Source organism: Mastomys coucha, unplaced genomic scaffold (genome assembly GCF_008632895.1).
Source record: "Mastomys coucha isolate ucsf_1 unplaced genomic scaffold, UCSF_Mcou_1 pScaffold4, whole genome shotgun sequence".
In the NCBI taxonomy this organism is placed as follows: Eukaryota; Metazoa; Chordata; class Mammalia; order Rodentia; family Muridae; genus Mastomys; species Mastomys coucha.
The window spans coordinates 20,762,439-20,785,320 of NW_022196910.1; the positions used below are offsets into that span (position 1 = coordinate 20,762,439).

The following is a 22,882-nucleotide window of genomic DNA, read 5'->3' on the forward strand; positions in this document are numbered from 1 at the left end:
GAACTGGAATCTATAGAAAAGAATCAGATGGGGGTTCTATAACTGAAAATGAACAGCACAGCACGTAGATGGGTTCAGTCACCGGCTAGACACAGCTGAGAGGAAGGATGGATGGTAAACTGGGCGCTAAGTTCCTAGACGCTCAGCAGTCTGGTCTGTTTTGGTGTCAGGACTAACCCAAGCTGGGCTACGCATGGTTGCTTTTTAGACTCCCTAAACTCTGTGTTTTAAGATTGGAGCTTGGAGATGAAGAGAAACTGTATTAGATTACAGTTGCAATACTTGCCTTTCAGTGTGTGTTGTTTCATATTATGGTGATGTTTTTTAAAGTGACAGTAAATGCCTACTGGGTAGTGATCAAATACGAAATTATCAGTTATAAATTTGTATTTGTGTTCTCCAGACTTTGAGCAACAAAAACTTTCTATGAGTCACCTGTTCAGCAAACCTAGAGTATACTGTTAGAATGAGAAACTGAGCAAAATACAGGTGGAAAACATCAACAGCTGGATTTATTTTAGCATCCGGTAAAGGCCCTTGTTTTTATTTAGGATAGCTTGCTTGTTTTTATTTAGGATAACTTGCTTGTGTTCTGCTAAGTTTGCCTATTACATGTAGGTCATAAAGAGCAATTAGAAAAGACATTAACGTAAATTACTGAGATTCTTAGGGGGCAATTGCCTTGTTTTTCAGTTAGTAAGGTTCCACTGACTAAGAAGACAGGAAAAAATACTGCCGGTTACATTTGACGTCTTGTAAGTTGTAACATGCATCCTGATTTCAGAAATGTTTGAATTGAAAGAAAAAGTAAATATTAATCTCATCTCTAAGTCTTAGTTCTGTTGCTTGGTATTTGATGGTTGGCTCAGGGGAGGTCTTTGAGCGTTTTCCTATTGTGAAAGTGGGCTAAGCCACGGATCTGGCTGGTTCTGGATGGTGGTTAAGACTTGTAAGGCACCTGCAAATGTCACAGTAACAGTCACTCTCAGAGTTGGCAGAGGGCACTGTCGACGGGCTTCCATCCCTTCTGATCTCGTCGTTCTTAAACTCTCACTGTTGATTGAGTTCCATAGAAAGTTTGACTCTGTTGATGCCAACTAAATAGAGCACTAATCATACTATCTCTTTTTAAACAAAAAGTTTAGATTCTGTAATGTTTGCTGGAAATGAGAATTCCTTAATAAATTCCTATTTTGAAGGTAAACGCTAAGCCCAGAATGACATTTTTCTTCAGCAATAAAATATTTAAAACTAATTTTTTTTTGTTGTGGTTCTTTACCTTCAGAAATTTTCAAGCCACATCCAACTGATAGGATGAAAAAGTTTAAGAGGAGATTGTCCCTCACGCTCAGGGGAAGCCAGACTATTGATGAGTCTCTGTCAGAGCTGGCTGAACAGATGACCATAGAGGAGAGCAGCAGCAAAGACAACGGTGAGTGTCTGCACGGGGGTGTGTGTGTGTGTGTGTGTGTGTGTGTGTGTGTGCCTAATTACATTATAAATACACTGAAATCTTCTCTTCAGATAAGTTGAGGATGGCAGTTTTGTCTGTCAGGTCTTTGTCTTCTTGGAAACAGAAGACTGACCTGAGTGTGCTTGGCTAACGGCATGTCCTGTCCTCCTAGACTGCAGTATACCTGGTCATCTACTGCCAGGAGTACCTTTATGTTTTTACTAGGGTTTTTGTTTGTTTGTTTGTTTGTTTTTGTTTTGTTTTGTTTGTTTTTCGAGACAGGGTTTTTCTGTGTAGCCAAAGGCCGACCTAGAACTCACTGTGTAAACCAGGCTGGCCTTGAACTCAGAAATCCGCCTGCCTCTGCCTCCCAAACGCTGGGATTAAAGGCGTGCACCACTGCTGACCATATATATGCCATAAAATTATACTAATTGTTAAATAACTATTGGTAAATTATCACTTAAATATTTGTATTAAATATCCTGAGTTAACACAGGATAGTAAGGTTATAAAATTTGTTTGTGGCATTATTATAGTCTTACAGTATTCTAGTTATGTATTGACTGTCTTTATAGATTGATTACAAGGAATATCAGATGAGGGAGTTTGCTATTATTTTATGTACCACAATATGTCCATAGTATTGGGAACTCCTATGGCAGAAACAAAATCATTATGTTTCATTTGACAGTGTTTTTTACAATACAAAGTAGTAGCACACAAATTTTAATGTAACAATTTAAAGAGTTTATTAAATTGAACTAAAATGTAAACTTGGTGAAAGTTTTAGAACACTGTTGCCAAAATAAACCTAGGAATGTCCTACTGATCAGGAAGGAGATAAAAACAGCCAATAATGAGCCATGGTTTTCAGTGTCTGGAGAGCTCCCTTGCCTGAGCTTGAAAATCTGGTTCGAGATCTCTGGCAGTGGTCAAAGCCTGATCGGCTGCTTCATTGCAGGGAAGGCTTGTGAGGTGAGAGACACAATGTGCTGTGCAGGTTAGCAGTCGTGGTCTAGGACTGTGCGTGTGCTAAGGCACTGAAGTACTGCTTCACACACACGGAGAAGTCTGTTTCTCCTACGCAGGTTTCACAGACCTTGCCTTTCTTCCCCAGACATCATTGTTTGCTGAACATTGTCCATCTTGTTGGCAGAGTCGAGGCAACCTTGGGGCTATTCTCATGGTCTGTCTTGGTTTTCTAATGTTTTCCTCGATGGTCTGGTTTTTGACAAGAGCAAAGAAAAATTAGCTCAGTAAGAAATTCAAGACCATAATTTGGTTATCATTCTATATAGTGGACAAAATTTACATTTGTCTCAAATCTTGAAGATGATTTTATAATATTTATTCCTCTTCTAAGAGAATCTGCTAGAAACATGGAGCAGAACCCTGCTATTCTCATAGATTCCCATTGAATTCTTGATGGTAATAATGATTGAATCCAACTTGCTTATTCTTGTGCTAGAAATTCTGGCTAGGGTGTTTTCCAGTAATGTTCAGAGATAAAAGAGGCACAGTGTACATCATGGTAGGTGGCCTCTGGAGTGGTTCCTGTGAGTATTTGATTACCAAACAGAAGTTTTTATTAAAACTGAGTTACGGACGGTACACTAACGTTTTAGAGCTAATTAATTATTTAGACTAATTGAATGTTTTCTGGAAAAGTTTGGTAATTATCTTAAAACCTGATTAGTTTGTAGCAAATGGTAAGATGTTAAGAATACCCAATATTTTGAAAATAGTATAAGTTGTTTATTTGTGACAGACCTTAGAAAAGAAAGACTAAGAGCACTGTCTTCCTCATCAGAGCAACCTGAAGTTGTGCGTGGACCTTATCTTCCACAGCCGGCTGCTGCTTATTCTCTCTGTGTAACGTGGATTTCATCAATAGTTTTCACAGGAACTTTAAGTCTTTTTTTTTTTTTTTTTTTTTTTTTTTTTTTTTTTTATCATGTCAATGCCTACTAGCTGTAGCAAACACAGTTTCCCCCTTGGAGAATTTTTGTTTGTTATGTAAATATATCAGGAAAATTAAATGTGCATGGTACTTTTGGTTATCTTTGGTAGTCCTCCCAACTAGAATTTGAGAGATTTTTGTAATTTTAATAACTGTATCCCACTTTGAAGGCTAAACTTAGAACTGCTGTGCCATAATTGTAATTTACAATACACTGTGCTGCTGTGATATGTGTACGTTGACTGGTGGATCAAATCCAGAAAGTAAGAGTCTTGAGTTTTACGTACTGAATTGGTAGTCAGAATGTAAAAATAAGCTTAAAATTGTTAATCTTGGCCACTGTACACATAGTAGCCCTAACTTAGAACAGCTTTATTTAAATATATATTGAAAATGTATAAATGGGAGAATAAGAAAGTATTCCTAAAATACCTTCTCTGAAAGATAACTCAAAAAATTGTTTTTATTATATTTATTTGTTTATTTATATACTTATTTGTCTCATTTTTGTAGCATGAGAGTTTGACATGGGGGGGTCACACATTCTAGGCCAGCACTCTATCACTGAGCCATAGTCTCAGCCCTGAGTCTTTAGTCTTTTTAAATTGTCAAAATTATTTAAAATCACCAAAATTAATTTATTTCTTTGTCTCTAAAAGTCAAGCATAGAATTACCATATGGGCCAGCAGTTTCACTTTTAGGGATATACTCAATAAAATTGAAGTAGGTGTTCAAGCAAAATCCTGCTAAGATTCTTCCTCATCTATAGCTGATTATAAAGTATTATACTGTAAGATCTTTCTTCTTGGTAATGGGTCTTGGCTTGTTTAAAGATGCCTTATATAACAGAATACCATATTTGAAGTGATAATCTCAGCTTGCATACTGATGTATACCTAAGTTTTTCTGTTTTATTCACTGATTGACTGAAAGTCTAATAATAGAGGTATAGATTAGATGCTTTTGGGTAAGAATTACCTGTGTTATATTCTACAGCATATTTAACCCTGTGTGTGACACATGGTAGTCATGGTAAGTCAGCACATGGAGGCCTGATTTGCAAATAAATTTAAGATGCGAGTAATTTGATAAGAAACCTGGTGGAACATATTATTAACTGCTAACTAGTTTTGGTCATTGGACTAGCCTAAATTGTTAGGTATTTTCTATAAATGTGTGTTCATAGAAATTCTTTCTAACTATTGCACTTTGAATGAAATCTCCAAAGAAGTGAGCTTACATGTAAACGATCTTTGTTACAGCCTTGTGTTTTGTTCTGTTTTCTTAACCCTTCTCTTGTGATCCTGACTCTTGGAACGGCTGTGGAATGATTGGATGCTGTGAACCACAGAGCCCATTGTGAAGAATGGCAGGCCACCAACGTCGCACAGCGTGCATTCCTTCCTCCATCAGTACACAGGCTCCTTCAAGAAGCCCCCACTGCGGAGACCCCACAGTGTTATTGGAGGCAGCCTTGGTTCTTTCATGGCAATGCCCAGGAATGGAAGCAGATTAGGTAACGTGCTTATTGGTCCGTTGTGTTTAACAGTCTGCTTCTAAGACATGCGCAGTGAGTGTTATTGTATGACCAAAGCCAGCCTCTGTCATTGTCAGATTTCCTCTAGTCATGTAGAAGCCAGGTGAGGACTAGAAGGGTAGCAGAAAGTTGAGGGGTGCTAACCCCCGCAGAGAATGACATTTGCATGTCTGTTCATGCAGAGCGGATACTGTTTCAGCAGCTCTTCATGTCCTTACTGCATATTGACAGTACAAGAAGTAGATTATCACCTGACTGGCTAGCCTTTCGCTTTTATGTGCTTTTGAAATATCCAGGAAAGATACCTGCGAGTTTTTGTGTATTTTATGTTTCTTGTCTTTTCTGATAGTGGTGTATTATATTTTGATTTTAGAAATCATTTTAAATATAGCTGTTTCATTATCCCCTTAGATAGACTATTTACTCCAGTCCTAAACGTTGTATTCCACTGTTTGCTTTATTTCTTGGCACAGTAGGTTACTTCCTGGTTTATTTCCCTAATTTTAAGACTGTGAGCCTCTCTACAGTGTGGCTTCATCTGTGAGAAATGTACCTTTATAATTCTGCTGGCACAGCACAGAGAATTGCGTGCTGGAGTCATCTTAAGCTGGTTCATGAGAGATGAGTGTTATAGTCGGTTGTTAAACATAGCTACTGTTGTAGTTTATATTGTACAGGTTTAGAGTTAAATTTAAAAAACAAAGGTAATGAGCACTCCAGAGTCCATACCTCCTAATTGGTTTCCTGTTATGGTCATCTACTCTCTGAGATAATATTATTTGCATCATGTGTCAATAGTGATAACACTGTGTAATGGTGTGCCATTGCATATTTCTGAACAGTGTCACCTGTCCAGTAATACTGTGCCAATAATTTGAAGTCGGTCATGAGGGAATATTTTTCTTCAAGAAATCAGGTCTTGACTTGTAATTTTGTTGGCTATGTAGTCAAGAGTTAGTTATGTGTTAGGTTTTATGGACTCTAGTCCATATTCTTTTTCTGTGTGTAGTAAGCCTTTAAAAATGCAAGAAACATTTTTAGTTCAGGAACCATGTGAAAGCATCTGTTCTCGAGACTCTTGGTCTCTAGTTAAAAAAAGTAACATTGAAAATGTTAGTAAGGTTGATCAAATTTATTAGTGATTTTATAAGTGGCAAAAAGCTTGAATAAGCAAGTATTCTCTAGTTCTTGACCCACTTCGAGTTTCATCAAAATCCTTTAGCCCACTACCAAGTTAGTGACAATCTGACATCGACCTCCACTCTCTCACCTCACTTGTGTCCTGAGGGAGACAGAAACAGCTGTGCTTGTTACCATGACCAGTCTCCAGGCTGTGTCAAATGGTACTTAGTGTTTATTCCTATCTGCGATTGATACCTTTGCTTGGCAGTCTTTGTAGGACAGGACCGGTTGGTTTTGTTTGCTTCTTGGTTGCATGTTAGTTCTGGGGAACTGAACTTGCTGCCTCATTAAGGCATGCTTCAGAAATGCCAAGTCACTGAGCTTACATGGCTTCCCCAGTTTGTCCAGGCAGGTCTTGACCTTGTGCACCCACTCTCAGCAGAGTTTTAATACTTTAGAGAGCACAAACTTAGTTTTGTAGTAGGTATTCAGTGAGTAATGCTTGAACTCAGGACAGCCTCTTGCTGTAGCCTCAGCTGGCATCTTCTGCTCCATCCTGCTGCCTTGGTTCCAGAGGTACAGGCATGTGCCACTACATCCATCTTGCTACTGGTGGGTAGCAGCTTTTTAAATATTTTAAAGACTATTCTATGAGTTAGTTCCATTTTCTTGTTGACCTAATGATACATCCAATGAGAGAATAGTCGTAAGAAGCAAAAGACCATGTTTCTAGTCTAGCTGTGTGCCTAAGCTACCTGTTCTAAAAGCAGGTTACTCTTTTTTAAGTCTCCCAAAATCTAGAAAATGAGCAAAGTTACAGTAATTCTTAAGAACTGTGTCAAGTATGTAATTTTATTCAATTCTTGATAATAACTTGAATTATTTTTCTTGTGGAAATTTTCATAATTTGAAACTGTAGAGTGCTCTCCCTTCTACTTCTGTCTCCCTGTGCTGGGATTAAATGCTTGTGCCGCCATGCTTGATATCTTAGTCTGTCTGTACCACTGTAAGAGACACCATGATCAAAAGCAATTTGGAGAGGGGGTATTTTTTCTTTCTTTCTTTTTCTTTTTCTTTCTTTTTTTTTTGTTCATGTTTTTTTGACTTAAACATTCCTGTCACAGCCCATCATTGAAGGGGAAACTAAGGGTGGACCTCAAGAAGGGTAGGAACCTGGAGGCCTCAATTGAAGCAGAGGCCCTGGAGGAAAGCAGCTTACTTCCTTGCTACACACAGCTTGTTCAGCCTGCTTTTTCATATGACGGAGGGGCCTCCTGGAATCCACAGTCGGCTGGGTCCTCACATATCAATTATTAACCAAAAAGAAATCACCACATGCTTTACCTACAGAGCAGTCTGATAGAGTCATTTTCTCAACTGACTTTTTCCAAGTGACTCTAACTTGAGTCAGGTTAGCAAAAAACTAATCAGTACAGTTAACCCTTGTCTCCTTGGCAGACAGATACATCACTATTAAACCCTAACCTTTCCTTTCAGGCTTTCCTCAAGACATCATACTGGTATAACTACTATATAACTGTAAAACATAATATATCTTTAAAAGTTACATTGTTTTTAAAAAATATTCAAACACTTTTTTAAAAGTCCAGTCTTTAAAGAATCTTAAAAGTTCAAGGTCTTTCAATTTGAGCTTCTGTAAAATAAAATTAAAAAAAAAAAAACCAAAAATTTACACACTTCTTGTCCCAAGAGGGAAAAGGCACAGCCCAGTTCCACTAAGATCAGAGGAGATCCAACCCTAATGTTGTAAATCAAAGCTAGATGTTCAGCCCCTGGCATTCACTTGCTCTCGATCCTTGGTCTGGTGGACTTGGGTGGCACCACCTTTCCTGCCGTGCAATCCACAGCACAAGCAGCTAATCTCCCAGGCTCAGGTTGATACTACTCCACACCTGGTATCCTCGGTGGGTTTCCCACAGTCCTGAACTCTCCGGTATTTCAGAGTCTCCACTGTAACTAGGCTGTACATCTAGCATGGTGTCAGCTAGCCTCTTGCTCTTCAGGGACTCACCACCCGGTGCTGAGCCTCTGCAGGAGTCCTTCAATCATGGGGTTTACACTGCAGCTGAGACTACACATCCACCAGTGGCCTCTCCTGGCCTCTCAGAATGCCAGGCCTCAGCTAAGCCTTCAATCCTGCAGCTCTCATGCTGCCAAAACCAGTAACACATGGGAGACTATCACACATCACCAAGATTGGGGGCCAGCTTGAGAGAAGCTTTGGCTTCCTCTGGACCACAGCTTCTGGTGGTGACCCTGAGGAAATCCTTCCCAGAAGATTTCACAGCTGCTTTTCACCCTTAGCTGACCAGAAGCCACAGACTCTCAACTCAGAATATAAGAGAGGCCTTATTGTGTCTGCTTCCCTCTGAAACTGCACGAGCCAGGCCTCTACCATCTGTGTTGCTCTTAGCATCTTACCTTCCAGCTTCCACTGAGCAGCCCATTAAGCTTCCAGCACTAATGGTATTTCTAGATCAAAAGTTTCAAGCATTGCTACGATCTTTGCCCAAAACAACACAGTCAGGTCTGTCACAACAGAATCCCACAATCCTGGTACTGATTTCTATATTAGTTTGCTTTCTCTTGCTGTAAGAAACAACATAATCAACTTGGGGAAAAAGGAGTTATTTGGCTTACACATCTCTGTCACAGTACATCTTTGTGGGAAGCCTGGGCAGGAACTCAAACAGGGCAGGAACCTGGAGCCAGGAACTGAGGCAGAGACCATGGAGAGGAACCTTGCTTCCTGGCTTGCTCAGCCTGCTTTCTTATACGAATAAGGACCCATAGTGGCTGGGTTCTATCACGTCAATCATTAAGTAAGAAAATTTCCACAAGCTTGCCTGTATGCAGTCTGATGGTGATGTTCTTTCAGTTCCCATTTCCTTCTTCCCAGATGGCTCTAGCTTGTGTCAAGTTGACCAAAACCAACCAGCACCCCTGGCCTGAGGTTTCTTATTTCTCTTGTAAGGCTTTATGTTTTGATCTGTTAACTGCTTGCATGCCTATGTATCTGGAACATAGATAACTTTCAGTACTGTGACTTCTGTTTGTTGAGTATCTATAGTTTACTTATAATGATAATGAAGTGTACTGTGTAGTAAAAATTATCCTTTAAAGGTAAACAATGCCTCCTTTTCCGATACAGATATTGTTCATGAAAATCTGAAAATGGGATCAGATGGTGAGAGTGACCAAGCTTCTGGGACATCATCTGATGAAGTCCAGTCACCTACAGGTGTTTGCCTCAGAAATCGTATACATAGGCGGATCTCAATGGAGGTAACAATTTAAGAAAATGGAAACAACCATTGTATGCATATTTGTGTTTGTAAAGGAACATGCGATGCTCATTTTGAAACGTCATGAAAACAAAAAGAACTTACACAAGAGCTGTTTCTTTACCTTAGTAAGCTGTTACTGAATGTTTATTTTTTCCAAATTACTATCCCAAGGCAACTATATATTAATTGCAGTTTATATTCTGCAGAAAACACTTTTCTTAGTCATACTTTTTCAGTACTCATCTGAGTACTTCATAGTTTATATATTTCTACTTTAAGAGGTATAAATAAGCTAGAACCAGCTTGTTTTCTTACTTGGTTAGTTTCACCTTTTTGATACATTATATCTATATATTCATATGATACATCTATCATAAATGTAAAAGAAGAGCTGGGGACTGGAGAGATGGATGGCTCAGCAGTTCAGAGCCTTACTGCTCCTGCAAAAGAACTCAGGTTCAGTTCTCAGTGGTTCTAGGGGACGGGATGCTCCCTTCTGACCTCTGAGGTACTGGACAGAAATGGTTCACATATATACATGCTGACAAAAAATTCATGCACATAAAGGAATACTGAAAATAACCCAAGCAATTTGTTTCTTTAAAGATGCCTGTTATAGTTTTATGGACAGTTTTGTTACAAATATTAACAATTTCAGCATCCCCTGTAAGTTAAAAGCTTTCTGCAAAGATACCGAACATGCTTTAAGATAAAATTCTAGGGGGCTAAGAGATGGTTCAGCAGGTAACAGCACTTGCCAGCAAGCCTGGCAACCTGAGTTCAGTCTCTGGAGCCCAGGCAGTGGGAGGCGAGAACTGAGTCCTGCAGCTTGTCTTCCAGTTATGTAAGAGATCACATTCTGTGGCAGACTGCTTATTTCTGCATGCAGAATAATTTCAAAGTAAAGTTCCACTTAAATTTGCTAAAGAAACTGTTGACTCTTTTTAAACTATTTATACCAAGCCATATTATCTGCCTTTGATTATAATAAGTATTTTTGCTTTGAGTAACTTTGTAACTGCAAGCCAGCTTCAGTGATTTATCACTAAAGAATAATGTGCCTGGGCCCACGTCTTCCCAAGTCTAATGCCCTGCTCCCTTATCTGTGTAGGACTTGAACAAGCGGCTGTCGCTGCCTGCAGACATCAGGATACCTGATGGCTACCTGGAGAAGCTGCAGATCAGCAGCCCACCCTTTGACCAGCCCATGAGCCGCAGGTCCCGCAGAGCGTCCTTAGTAAGTTTCTGGCCTTGGCTGTGCTCTGAGGGTGGCTTGCTTGCTTTTCCTTCTTGTCCTTTAGTCTCTTCCCTTCATCCCTCCCTCCCTTTCTTTTCTTTCTTCCTCTCCTTTTTGTCCTTTCATAACTTTTTTAAACCCATGGGTTTGCATGTGCCAGGCAAGCACTCTACCATTCGTTTGTAACCTAGCCCTGAAATTTATGTTTATATGTAAATTTTAAGACACTCACTTAGTTTTAGCACATTGTTGTCTACATTTCGTCATTTTTCATACTTAAAGGGTGTACTGGAACAACACTTGAGTTGTATCTTACTTTTTGAATGTATCTGCTGGATATATGTGCACCGTGTGTGCTAGGTGTGCAGCCGGGTGATAATGCTAGGCGCTCAGCAGAGTACCCAGACTCTAGATTTACAGCTCAGTGTATTTGTGGTGTTGTCATACTGTGTCTTCAGATGAATAAATGAAAGCTTTAGACACTTTCCTGCTACTTTTCTCTTTACTTAACATTTCTCATACCTCACCTTACCCATAATCCCTGCTCTCTGATAACAAAGATTGTTTTACACACATGGTCATACTGTCTCAATTATACTTTTTTTATAGTATGATTTTATATCTGAGCCTTATTATTCATAAACATGTTCATGTTGCTTCTGAAGTATTTCAGAAGTATTTATTTTCATTGAGAGAGGGATTTGCTAGTCTGGAATTGACTATGTAAATCAGGCTGGTCTCACATTCCACTTCGGTCAGCCTCCTTAAGGGCTGGGATTACAAACCTGTTCAACAATACTGGAATCTGTTTCCTACGTACTCTCACTTAACCTTTTGAACTTTATATAGTTGTGAATATACATTATAAAATGTGCTTATATGAATATGTAAGAACTTTGTATACTATATAAAAATCACAGCATGTATGTACATATGCAAATATACTTCTGTAGTTACCTGGCGTTGGTCAGTGTTAAGTCTGAGCTCATACATTTTGTTGCATGTAGTCATAGTCTGTTCTCATTGTATTGTGCACAGTTGTGTAACTGTACTATCCTTTCTGAGTGTTACACTTTATCAACCTTGTATCCATGGTTTCTAAGCTTGGTCTTAGGCTCTGTCGTGTCAGCTTCTGTCACCATTCCTATATGGGTTTTGGTCATGTTACTAGGTCCACAGTAACTACAGATCTCACATAGTGCTTGCTACCTAACTTACAAGTTGCACTATTAGAAATTGGCTTACTATAAGTTATAATTTATTTTATGTATAATATTTTAATATTTGTATGCCTTTGTTGTAAGGGTCATCTGAACAGGGATTTGCTTAGACTGTTATTTCTTGAAGTAACGAAGTAGCAAAATAAATTATTCTCTTGGAATGAATTACCATAAAAATCTTTATTTGTATAATGACCAAATTATGGAGTCTTGATATTGTTTTAAAATGAAAGGCTTCTGAAGTCATTTCTAACAGTCTCTGTGATGTCTGTTAGTTTTTTATATCCCTAAAATAATCCAGGGTAGACTGAGTGCACATTGTTAACTCAGGAAAGCAGGGATGGTGTCTGTCTTCTCCTTGTGCTCTGCACCTGGCATTGTCCTTGGCAAATGTGGAATAAATGAGCTTTGTCGTTTGTCCTCTGAATGATTTCTGTAGGAGAGTGTCGGCAAGCTGCTCACTGTTGTTAATCTGTCATGTTCAACAGATGCATATACAAGCAAAGTTTTCTAAAATTTACACTTAAAAATTCATTAATTGCTATTTGGATGTAATCATTGAGTCCACTAAGTTGAAAATTCTGTAAGGGGCTTGGGCTTGTGTGTCTGATTCTCTGAATCTGACAGCCACTTCACTGGTGTAAGTCCTTTTGTCTGAATTTCCTGGCCAACTGCATGGATAGAACTCAGTAATGCTGTTTATTTTTATAGACTAACTACTTGTTCAAACATAAGTTTAATAATTACAATTTACTATTTACTTTCTCGTCTAGATATATGTTTATTTTTAATTGGCTTATTCTGCATATTTATGGGGTACAGTGTGTCATTTCAATTCTTGGGTACAGTGTACTTTGATTAGAGTAAGCAGCATAGTTATCACCAACTATCTATTTCTTTGTGAGGAATATTTAAATTAGATATTTGACATATACAATTATTGTTGACTAGTTTGTATGCATATATGTATTTAAATGTGCAAGTATGTTTGTGAACTTGTGCACATAAACATGTATTCATGTGTGTAGCATATTCTAATAATGTCCCTATATTTCATTCTCTTAAAGAGCAACTCTGTAATACCAATTTCTGATGCATCTGTTACATCTTATTGCATATGTACTTGCTATGAAACATTTTCTTTATATAGCCCTCATTTTGTTGACAGTACCTTATATAGTCCTTACAGAAGACCTCAGTATTTTTATCATAATCACTACTGGACCAAATGTTTCTAGAGTATGGTAACATTTCATTCTCTGACAAGATGAGTGAATAAAGAAATCACTGTTCCTGAGAGAAAAAGTTTAGCATACACTTAACATTTTCCCATGTGCCTTCCATTGTTGATGATAGTATTTTAGAATATTTCAATAGTGTTTACTGTTTTATTCATACTACTTTGAATTTATTCTATGGAGTATTATTCTCTCTGCAAAAAGGAACAAGAAAAATTCATTGCTATTTAAATGAAAATATCTGAATTCTGAGGATACCCATGTATAAAACATTTTGATATAGTTTCTATGACCTTGGTAATTAGCTTTTTACTTAAACTTTTTACATTAAAAAAAGTCCAAAATCTAGGTGTCCCAGGTTAGATACCTTCTATAATGACAGTACATTATATATTCCTTTTTTTTTTTTTTTGGTTTTTTTGAGACAGGGTTTCTCTGTGTAGCCCTGGCTGTCCTGGAACTCACTCTGTAGACCACGCTGGCTTCGAACTCAGATATCCACCTGCCTCTGCCTCCCAAGTGCTGGGATTAAAGACATGCGCCACCACTGCCCGGTCTTATTTAATTCTTAAATGTTTAGTGCATTTTCTAAATTGAAACTGAAAGCTTCCCTTGTATTTGGAATGTATTTCTGTTGTAATTTTACCCAACCTTTTCATCATCATTAATACCGAGTCATACATAAGGTAGATAGAATGGTTCTAAAACTTGAGTTTTCTAAATTTTTTTCCATAAAAATACCATATACATACAAAAAACATTAAGAGTGAAAAAAAAACATTAAATTATCAGTAATACCACCTGTGACTAAAAATTTTGGTTTGCTAAAACTAAATTAGATAGTGTTGTAGTATGTCTTATAGCATGGTATCTGTGTATCATTATAACAAAACTCTGAGAAGTGTTCTTGTGGAGACCTCTGCAGACTCGTCAGGGCTTAAATGCCTGTGATACTTAAAAGTCTTAGAGGTTTAAATGTTCAGTAACAGAAAATCAGCCAGTTCTTGTATAGACTATTTTAATTGTAAACTTTGATGTTTTAACATCAAATGTAATTTAAAACTTGACAACTGTTCAGCAATTTCATACTTGTTAGATAGAGTTAGAAGATAAAGAAGAAGTAAAGTGTTAAGAATAGATGCTAAATTTCTAATTGTTTGCTTTCAGTCAGAAATTGGGTTTGGGAAAATGGAAACCTACATCAAATTGGAAAAGCTTGGAGAGGTAAGTATACTCGTATTTAAAAGTAAGGCATTTTCTTATTATCTAAACTCAATTAGGCCACAATTCTTGTCAACTTAGAAAAATAAAGGCTGTATATATTACCTAAAAGATTATATCCTGAATTCTGAAATGACCACTGTTACTATATGCCGAATTTTGAAAGATCACTATTACCTAAAAGATTATATACCAAATTCTGAAATGACCGCTATTACCTAAAAGATTATATACTAAACTCTGAAATGACCCTTATTACATAAAAGACTATATACTGAATTCTGAAATGATCACTATTATGTAAAAGACTATATACCTCACTCTGAAATGACCAATATTAAGTTGCTAAAATGCTATATACCGAATTCTGAAATATTACCTAAAAGATTATATGCCTGACTCTGAAATGTCCTCTGTTAACTAAAAGATTATATACCAAATTCTCAAATGACCTCTATTACCTAAAATATTATATGCCAAATTCTGAAATGACCGCTATTACCTAAAAGGCTGTATACTGAATTTTGAAATGATTGCTATTACATAAAAGACTATATACCAAATTCTGCAATGTTATCTAAAACATTATATACCAAACTCTGAAATGATTACCATTACCTAAAAGATTATATACTGAATTTTGAAATGATCTCTATTACCTAAAACATTATATACCTAACTCTGAAATGACCACTGTTACCTAAAAAACTATACCTAATTCTGAAGTGACTGCTTTACCTAAAAGATTATGTACCTCACTCTGAAATGACTGCTATTACCTAAAAGGCTATATACCAAATTCTGAAATGTTACCTAAAAGATTATAACCTGATTCTGAAATGTCCTCTGTTAACTAAAAATATTATATACCAAATTCTGAAGTGACCACTGTTACCTAAATTATTATATACCAAATTCTGCAATGACTGCTATTACCTAACTTATCATATACCTAACCCTGAAATGACCGCTATTATCTAAAAGATTATATACTGAATTCTGAAATGACTTCTATTACCTAAAAGATTATAATACTGAATTCTGAAATGACTGCTATTACCTAAAAGCCTGTCTACTAAGTTCTGAAGTGACCTCTATTACCTAAAATATTATATGCCAAATTCTGAAATGACCACTACTACCTAAAATATCATATACCTAACTCTGAAATGACCTCTATTACCTAAAAGATTACATACCAACTTCTCCAATGTTATCTAAAGATTATATACCAAACTCTGAAATGATCACCATTACCTAAAAGGCTATATACTGAATTCTGAAATGACCACTATTACCTAAAATACCAAATTCTGAAATGACCGCTATTACCTAAAAGATTATATACCTTATGCTAAAGTGATCGCACAACTAGATGGAATTAATCTTCACGGTCCTTGGAACCTTCTATCAGGTAAGATGGAATTAATATTTTTAGTAGCTTTGTAATCTTTCCATGTGCTCTGTGAGTAATGGAATAGACTTCTACTGTTTACTCTTGGAGTCTCTGATGGCATGAAAATTGTGAGTTCAGAGAACTGGCTGTAGAGATAAAGGTGCGTCACCAAAGGTGAGAAGATTCTTGAGGCTCTGGCTTTCTTGAGCTTGCTTCTTTGGGCTGTACTACTGTTAATTTATAAATGCCTGCAATCCATAGTACAAAAGGGCATTAAATAGCAGGCAAGCCTTAAGGGAGCTTTTCAAAGAAGAGCGTAAGGTGCACAGAATTTGAGGAACATGAAGGTCTGGATAAGGTTCTTGTGATTGAACATTATTATTACATTTTCATTGAAAATGCCCAGTGCCCTGTGGTTTTTTTATATATCATTTCCTAAGTACCTTTGATATTAAGTCCATTGATCCAGTTGTTAATCTGAAATAACACAAGAATAAAGGAAATGTATTTTTCTATTTTGGAACCACCATGATATGGTAGGGATATGAATATTGTGTGTATAGTACTAAGTTGTTGCTGTAAGAAAAACCAAATAAGATGGTTTTTTTTAAAAATAAGACAGACTTGAATATGCTTGGAAGCTAAAAATTGAGGTTAAGGCTCTTTATAATTTTTTGAGCAGAGCCTCACCATGTAGCTCCAGCTGTCCTGTAACTCACTATGTTGGCTAGGTTGGCTTCCGAGTCCCTCTGTCCCCCAAGCAGTACCATGCTGGCAGCTGTCACATTTTAAAAATGTTCTTCAAAATATATTTTATAGGGCACATACGCAACAGTATATAAAGGAAGAAGTAAACTGACAGAGAATTTGGTGGCATTAAAAGAGATCCGCCTGGAACACGAAGAAGGTGCACCCTGTACAGCTATAAGAGAAGGTACAGTATTTACATAGACCTTTTGGTCCAAGTCACATTGAGTACCGTTTGTAAAAAGTGCTCAGGCATAGGCACAATCAATGACTGGAAGTCATTTTTGGATCTTGCAAATGTTAGTTTTTAAAGCCAAAATACTCAGCAGAAAGGAATTAGTCAATTGTATTATTATATAACTTATAGTGAAATACTTACGAAGCTGTTAAAATCTCTGACAGATAAATATTGATCTAGGAAAAATTTCTATATTGTTATGGAGAGACTATGGCAACTATAAATTAGCTGTGTCAATAAATTTTACTAAATGTAAGAAACAAACAGCATGTAAACATGACAATTTTGTTTTTAGAAATCGGTTTTTTAATTGAAAATAGATAACAGCACATACAATATATTCTGACTATGGTCCCCACCCCCTACCATTTCCTCCCCACTTTTTCTCTCACCTAAATCCACACTGTTTTTCTGTCTCTGATTAAAATACCAGTAGACATAAAAAAAAAAAGATAAAATAAAAACAAACAGGGAGGAAAAAAGAACAAAGAAAAAGCACAAAAACCATATGGAGTAAAAGGCACCCAGTGTTCTATATCGCAGTTAGTATCAGAGCTTCAGACAGTGGACGTGAAGTTATCCGACTGTTTCAGGAAGTACAGTAGCAGACCCACAGCACACAACCGAAGAAGGGATCGGAACCCTTGCTACCTCCACTGTCAGTCCTGCACCCTGCTGTCTGCATCAGTCCTGCTTTAAACACAGTCAACTTTGGTTCAAAACTTAGGGTTCTTATAGACTGTCTCCCACAGACTAAATAATTCCATTTCTTTTTTTGTTTTTCAGTCTCACTGTTAAAGGACTTAAAACATGCAAATATAGTAACCTTGCATGACATTGTTCACACAGACAAGTCTTTGACTCTGGTCTTTGAGTACCTGGTAAGCATTTAATTTATCACTCTATTTTGCTTTAATATAATAGAAAGTTGGACCTTTTAACAGGCTCAGGGACATTGTTGTTTAACTGTTGGTGTTTAAATGTAGTGTAATGAATTCTGTATGTTTCTTTGAAAAGCAACTCAATTTTAAATATTAAATTTCCCGAGGGAAAGGGGAGGTCTGATTGGGTTGGAGGTGGGGACATCCTCTTGGAGAAGGGGGCCGGGGTTATGGGGTGAGGAACAGTCAGGGGACAGACTAGAACTAGGTGGGGGATAAAGACTGGAGTGTAAAAAAAAAAAGATTAAAGAATAAAATAATAATAATAATAATAAATTAAACATCCTTGGGGTGGGCAGATGACTCCATGGGTAAAGGTATTTACCACCATAACTGACAACTGAGTTCTGTACCTGGAACTTACATAGACTAGAACAAACTCCCTGCAATTGTCTTTGGACCCCCACATGCATGCCGTGGCACATATGTGTGCACCCCTAACATATAAATAAATTATTTTTTTAAAAGAAGCCCTCAAGTTAACCAGCTATGCCTTCCCAAAACCGTGTCACATGGTAAAGTGCCATATCTTTTCAGGACAAAGACCTGAAGCAATACATGGATGACTGTGGGAACATCATGAGCATGCACAATGTCAAGGTATGTTTTCCATGTACTTGGGTATTTTGTTTTTTGTTTTTTGTTTGTTTGTTTGTTTTTTGAGACAGGGTTCCTCTGTGTAGCCCTGGCTGTCCTGGAACTCACTCTATAGACCAGGCTGACCTCGAACTCAGAGATCTGCCTGCCTCTGCCTCCCAAGTGCTGGGATTAAAGGCGTGAGCCACCACCGCCCAGCTCCATGCACTTGTAAGCCCTCTATGTAAAGCACAACTGGACTGTATTCCCCAGGCACATAGACTGGCCTCATAAGTAGTTTCCCAGTGACATTTTTAGGTTACTGCCATATAAGCATATTAAGTCAGCATCAATACTATACTATACAGATATACAGACTATAGTATAGCTGTTAAAAACCTAGACCCTTTGGAGTGCTGCTTCATTTTAAAGGTCTTTTACATTTTTGGTATTTTCTTTGACAACAATTCATTCTTTTATATGTAGGATGGATATCCAAATGTATTCTGAATAAAAAAGCCCTTAAAATAAATACAAATGATGAGTGTATACTGTGAATGACCCTTTGAAGGACAGACGTCACTAATATATTTTAAGTAGTATTTAAATAGTCAATTGGACAAGGTCAGAAACTTCCGGGTATGTTGATAGCTGTGTTAGAGATAGAGACCTGTGTGATGAGAAGAAGATCAGCGTTTCCTTAGCGTTAGTTGTCTAAGAATTGAAGTACCTCTGCAGAAGTTTGCTAAGATAGCTACTATCGGATGAAACTCAAAAGTTACTTAAATAATAGCACTTAACATAGCTGAATTTTCACAATAGATGTCTTCGACCTGATTGGCACCCTAAATTTATCAAAGATTTATTTATTTATGCAAAATTAACAGTTCCCAGAAACCTATTTTGGAAGAATGCAGTATGTCATGTGTGGTTGAGACATTTCTAATTCTGTAAATAGTAAATTTAACTTTTTTTCTTTAAATAGTAATTTGGTAGAAATAGAGGAAAGCCAGTTTGTTATTAACACTGCTCTGAAAAGCACTAAGACCAGGGCTTTGAATGGATTTCCATACATTCTATGAGGGTTTTTTAAAAATATTTCATCATATTTTATAATATGTTATGAATAACTTCTGTATATTTTGTTCTGTTAATTTTGTTTTCTCTACTTATAGTAATAATTTGGAAAGAGAATAGAGGTTAGCTGTCATAATTTGATAAAGGTTTGCAAAGTCCCCGCTTTTTAAGTTAGGTCCATGTAGTGGCTGTAAGGTGGAAAGCGTCTTATTGTCTGTCTGTTAAAATTACACTTAACATTTTCCAAGGATAGAATGTGACAGATTCTGAGATAATTCTGGAGTTTTCAGAATATAGCAATGCCAACTCTGGAAACTGCTTCTGAGAATTCATTCATTCCTCTCCGCATCCTCTGCAGTGATCTAAAGACACTCTGTATCTTCTGTATGCAGCCTCTATTTTTTGCTGACCACAAAGACTCAAAATGCTTTCCTTCTTCTAAAATACACAAAGCCCCTTGGCCATTAACCTTACAAGAGTCCCTTTTCTCATCATTCAGAGTACAATAGTGCCAGGGCCTCTTTCTGAGTCACAGTGGAGTTTGAAGAGTGAGTAGGAGGCGCTCAAAGTCAAGTGCCCAGGAGGTGGTTGAGGAGCTGCTTATTTTTATAGCAAATGGCTTGCCAGAGCGCCACAGCACCTTTCTCTTCTGATAGCTTGGCTCTTCTGAAAAACCATCAAATATGATGCTGCACCATATCAGGGAGGGGAGGGGAGGGGAGGGAGGGAGGGAGGGAGGGAGGGAGAGAGAGAGAGAGAGAGAGAGAGAGAGAGAGAGAGAGAGAGAGAGAGAATCAGTGTGGCAGGGTTTGGTTGGTTGTTACAACAGAATTTTATAATCAAACTCTAGGCCTCCAACCAATGAACTGCTCTTATTCTCCTGGTTATCATTGGGTTAAAAACTAGTTGATGTTTTAAATTGAACAGTGAACAATCAAATTCAGAAAATAGCTGTAAGAGGAAAAGATGTCACTTAAACTAGTTTTAATTGCTTGATTTTTCTTTATACCAATACCCATTAAATTATCTTTAAGACTGCTTTTTATTTGTTTCTGTAGCTGTTCCTGTACCAAATTCTCCGTGGTTTGGCATACTGCCATAGAAGAAAAGTATTGCACCGGGACTTGAAACCACAGAACCTCCTCATTAATGAGAGAGGAGAACTAAAGCTGGCTGACTTTGGTATGGAAAGATAAGATATTTGTAAATATGTCCAGGTGGCTACTAGAGAAAACCACCATTGTCACAGAGTGCCATGACTTTCTGTGCATTTTGATGTGTTCTCTGTAGCTCAGAGATATGTGATAGAATTTAGGTGGATGGTTTATTAGTGATGAACTCTAATGTGCATGTGTTTCCTAGCATGCTTAGATCACTAGAACTTCTAAGACTTTCCAGGGTCTCTAAAGATAAATTCACGCTCAGAATCACTGTCACTCCTTGCTTTTTCCTGGGTCCCTCTTTGTCCTGAGGACTCAACACCAGTAAGAAGTAGGATCTCTGGTTCCTTGTGTGTATAGAGTATTCAGGGCACCGCGTGTGTAGTCTTCACTACTAACAGTTTTAGGGGAAAAGCGTCAGTTATACTTGGGATACTTGATACTGCAGTAAAGTTTATTTTCCTAAATCTTCAGCCTAGAATATGTCATTACAATATTTCTTGTGATAAAATGAAGAACATACATAAAATACCTTGACTGCACACAGAAACAACAGTAATCTAAAGAGAAAGATTATTAAGGAGTCCATTTTTTTTTAAAGAAACACCATTTTTCTAGGAAGTTTTGGACCAATAGACTGATTATTTAGACTTAGACATTTGATTTTCTTAAAAATGAATTGTTGTACATCAGGCCTGAGTTAGGCAGCTGTGTTGATATTTCATGGGTATAGGTTCCCTGACATTTCTGGGAGGTATTGTCTCAGCAGATTGCCTGTTCCTCCAGCTATTTGAGTCTTTCTGCCCCCTCTTTGGAGATGTTCCCTGAGCCTTAGGTGTAGGAGTTGTGTTGTAGATGGGTCAGGTGGCACGTGGGGGTCAAATCGTGGTGGGCATATGGAGGAGCACCTTTCAGAAGTGGGCAGAATGGTGGACAAGGGTCCTCCTTTCTCTCTTGTTCTCTGTGGGATTTATACTAATCATTTGTATGTGAGCAATTACAAATTTGATGTGCTGTCCTGTATATACCATGTATATCAATGAAAATGTGGAATATAATTATTCTTTATTAACATGAAATTTAAAATAATTAATAGAAGTATTAGATTTTTTTGCCTTGGAAAATAACCTTTATAAAGATGTTATTGCAGATAGTCTACTGTGTCTGGTGAGCATTTCAGGATCAGATTGTTTCTGGTTTTGAGTCAGGGTCTCACTGTGTACCTGTGTTGTCCTCCAACTCATGGGCGTTCTGCCTCGGTCTCTTGAATTACATGATTATAGGATAGGTTGCTGCATCTGATTGTGTCTTGTTTTTGTTGTTGGTGGTGGTTTTTTGTTTTTTTGTTTATTTGCTTTTTGAGATAGGGTTTCTGGCTGTCCTGAAACTCACTATGTAGACCAGGCTGGCCTTGAACTCAGAAATCTGCCTGCCTCTGCCTACCAAGTGCTGGAATTAAAGGTGTGAGCCACCACCAACTGGTTTTGTCTTGTTTTTAATCTGTAAATAAATACCTTTAAGTTTCCTCAGTTTTAGTTTACAGATACAGTAAATATCAGTGATCCATGTAAATAAAAACCCTTGGGATCCTCAATTTTGAAATGCTTATGCCAGATCCTGAGACCTAGAGCTGCCTCTGAGAGGTGCCTGTCCTCCATATGCCCACAACGATTTGACTGTTTTTATTACCTGCTCGGAGACTTAACTAGCAGCTGGATATCCCTTTAGCTAATCTGATTTTATGGGATTTGAAAATACAGTGCAGTAACATGCTCTTCGCTTTTAGGAGGTAGACTTTTTTATATTGAACATTTTTAGAGTAGCTTTGATTTTTGAGTTATATACTTAGAATTTGAATTATTTTAATAAGTTATGTTAGCTTTGCATTAGGACTGTTTGATACATTTCACAAGTATGAGATTTTTTTTCAAGCGTCCTGTTAGCAACAAGTTAAAAACTCATTCTTACTAAATACTGGATTTGCCCTGGCTATTCATGGACATTTGTTTATTTAGTACTTTGTTGTTTGTTTGAAAGGGATTTGCTGTTGGCTCCCTGAGATTGAGGGAGACGCTACAGGTTAATTTTGTGTGCTTATATAGATTACATCACTGCTTCCTGAGCTTCGTTTATGTTACTTCCCTTAGAGTTGCCCCTGTTCCCCCTCCCTCTCTTTGCCAAGCTGCTTCTCAGGCAGCTCGAGTGCAGTCATGCAAAGGGTGTGTCAATGACCATGGAAACTTTTTATCTGAGAATACTTTGAATCTAATACTCTTAAATTTTTGCTTTTAACCTCCAGAAAGCAAATCTCACAACACAGCCATCATGTTTCTGGTCCTTGGCATGTTGTTGTTGCTGCTGTTATTGTTGTTGCTGGTGGTGGTGGTCCTTAGCATGTTGTTGTTGTTGGGTCCTTGGCATGTTGTTGTTGTTGTTATCATGTTTCT

General features: G+C 37.5%; 1 protein-coding gene across 2 annotated transcripts in view; it reads left to right on the forward strand.

Moving 5' to 3' along the window:
- Cdk17 (cyclin dependent kinase 17) overlaps window positions 1-22,882 on the forward strand; it is an 80,568-nt gene that overhangs the window by 47,227 nt on the left and 10,459 nt on the right. The window contains exons 1-10 of one of the 2 annotated variants that reach the window (XM_031349546.1): window positions 22-114; window positions 1,286-1,432; window positions 4,769-4,933; window positions 9,249-9,382; window positions 10,496-10,621; window positions 14,247-14,303; window positions 16,516-16,630; window positions 17,468-17,562; window positions 18,160-18,222; window positions 20,334-20,457. In XM_031349546.1, coding sequence (XP_031205406.1) covers window positions 108-114; window positions 1,286-1,432; window positions 4,769-4,933; window positions 9,249-9,382; window positions 10,496-10,621; window positions 14,247-14,303; window positions 16,516-16,630; window positions 17,468-17,562; window positions 18,160-18,222; window positions 20,334-20,457 — 1,033 coding nt within the window. In that variant the 5' untranslated portion in view covers window positions 22-107. Of the gene's footprint in view, window positions 1-21; window positions 115-1,285; window positions 1,433-4,768; window positions 4,934-9,248; window positions 9,383-10,495; window positions 10,622-14,246; window positions 14,304-16,515; window positions 16,631-17,467; window positions 17,563-18,159; window positions 18,223-20,333; window positions 20,458-22,882 lie in introns of those variants that run through there. The other variant, XM_031349548.1, reaches the window with a different exon arrangement.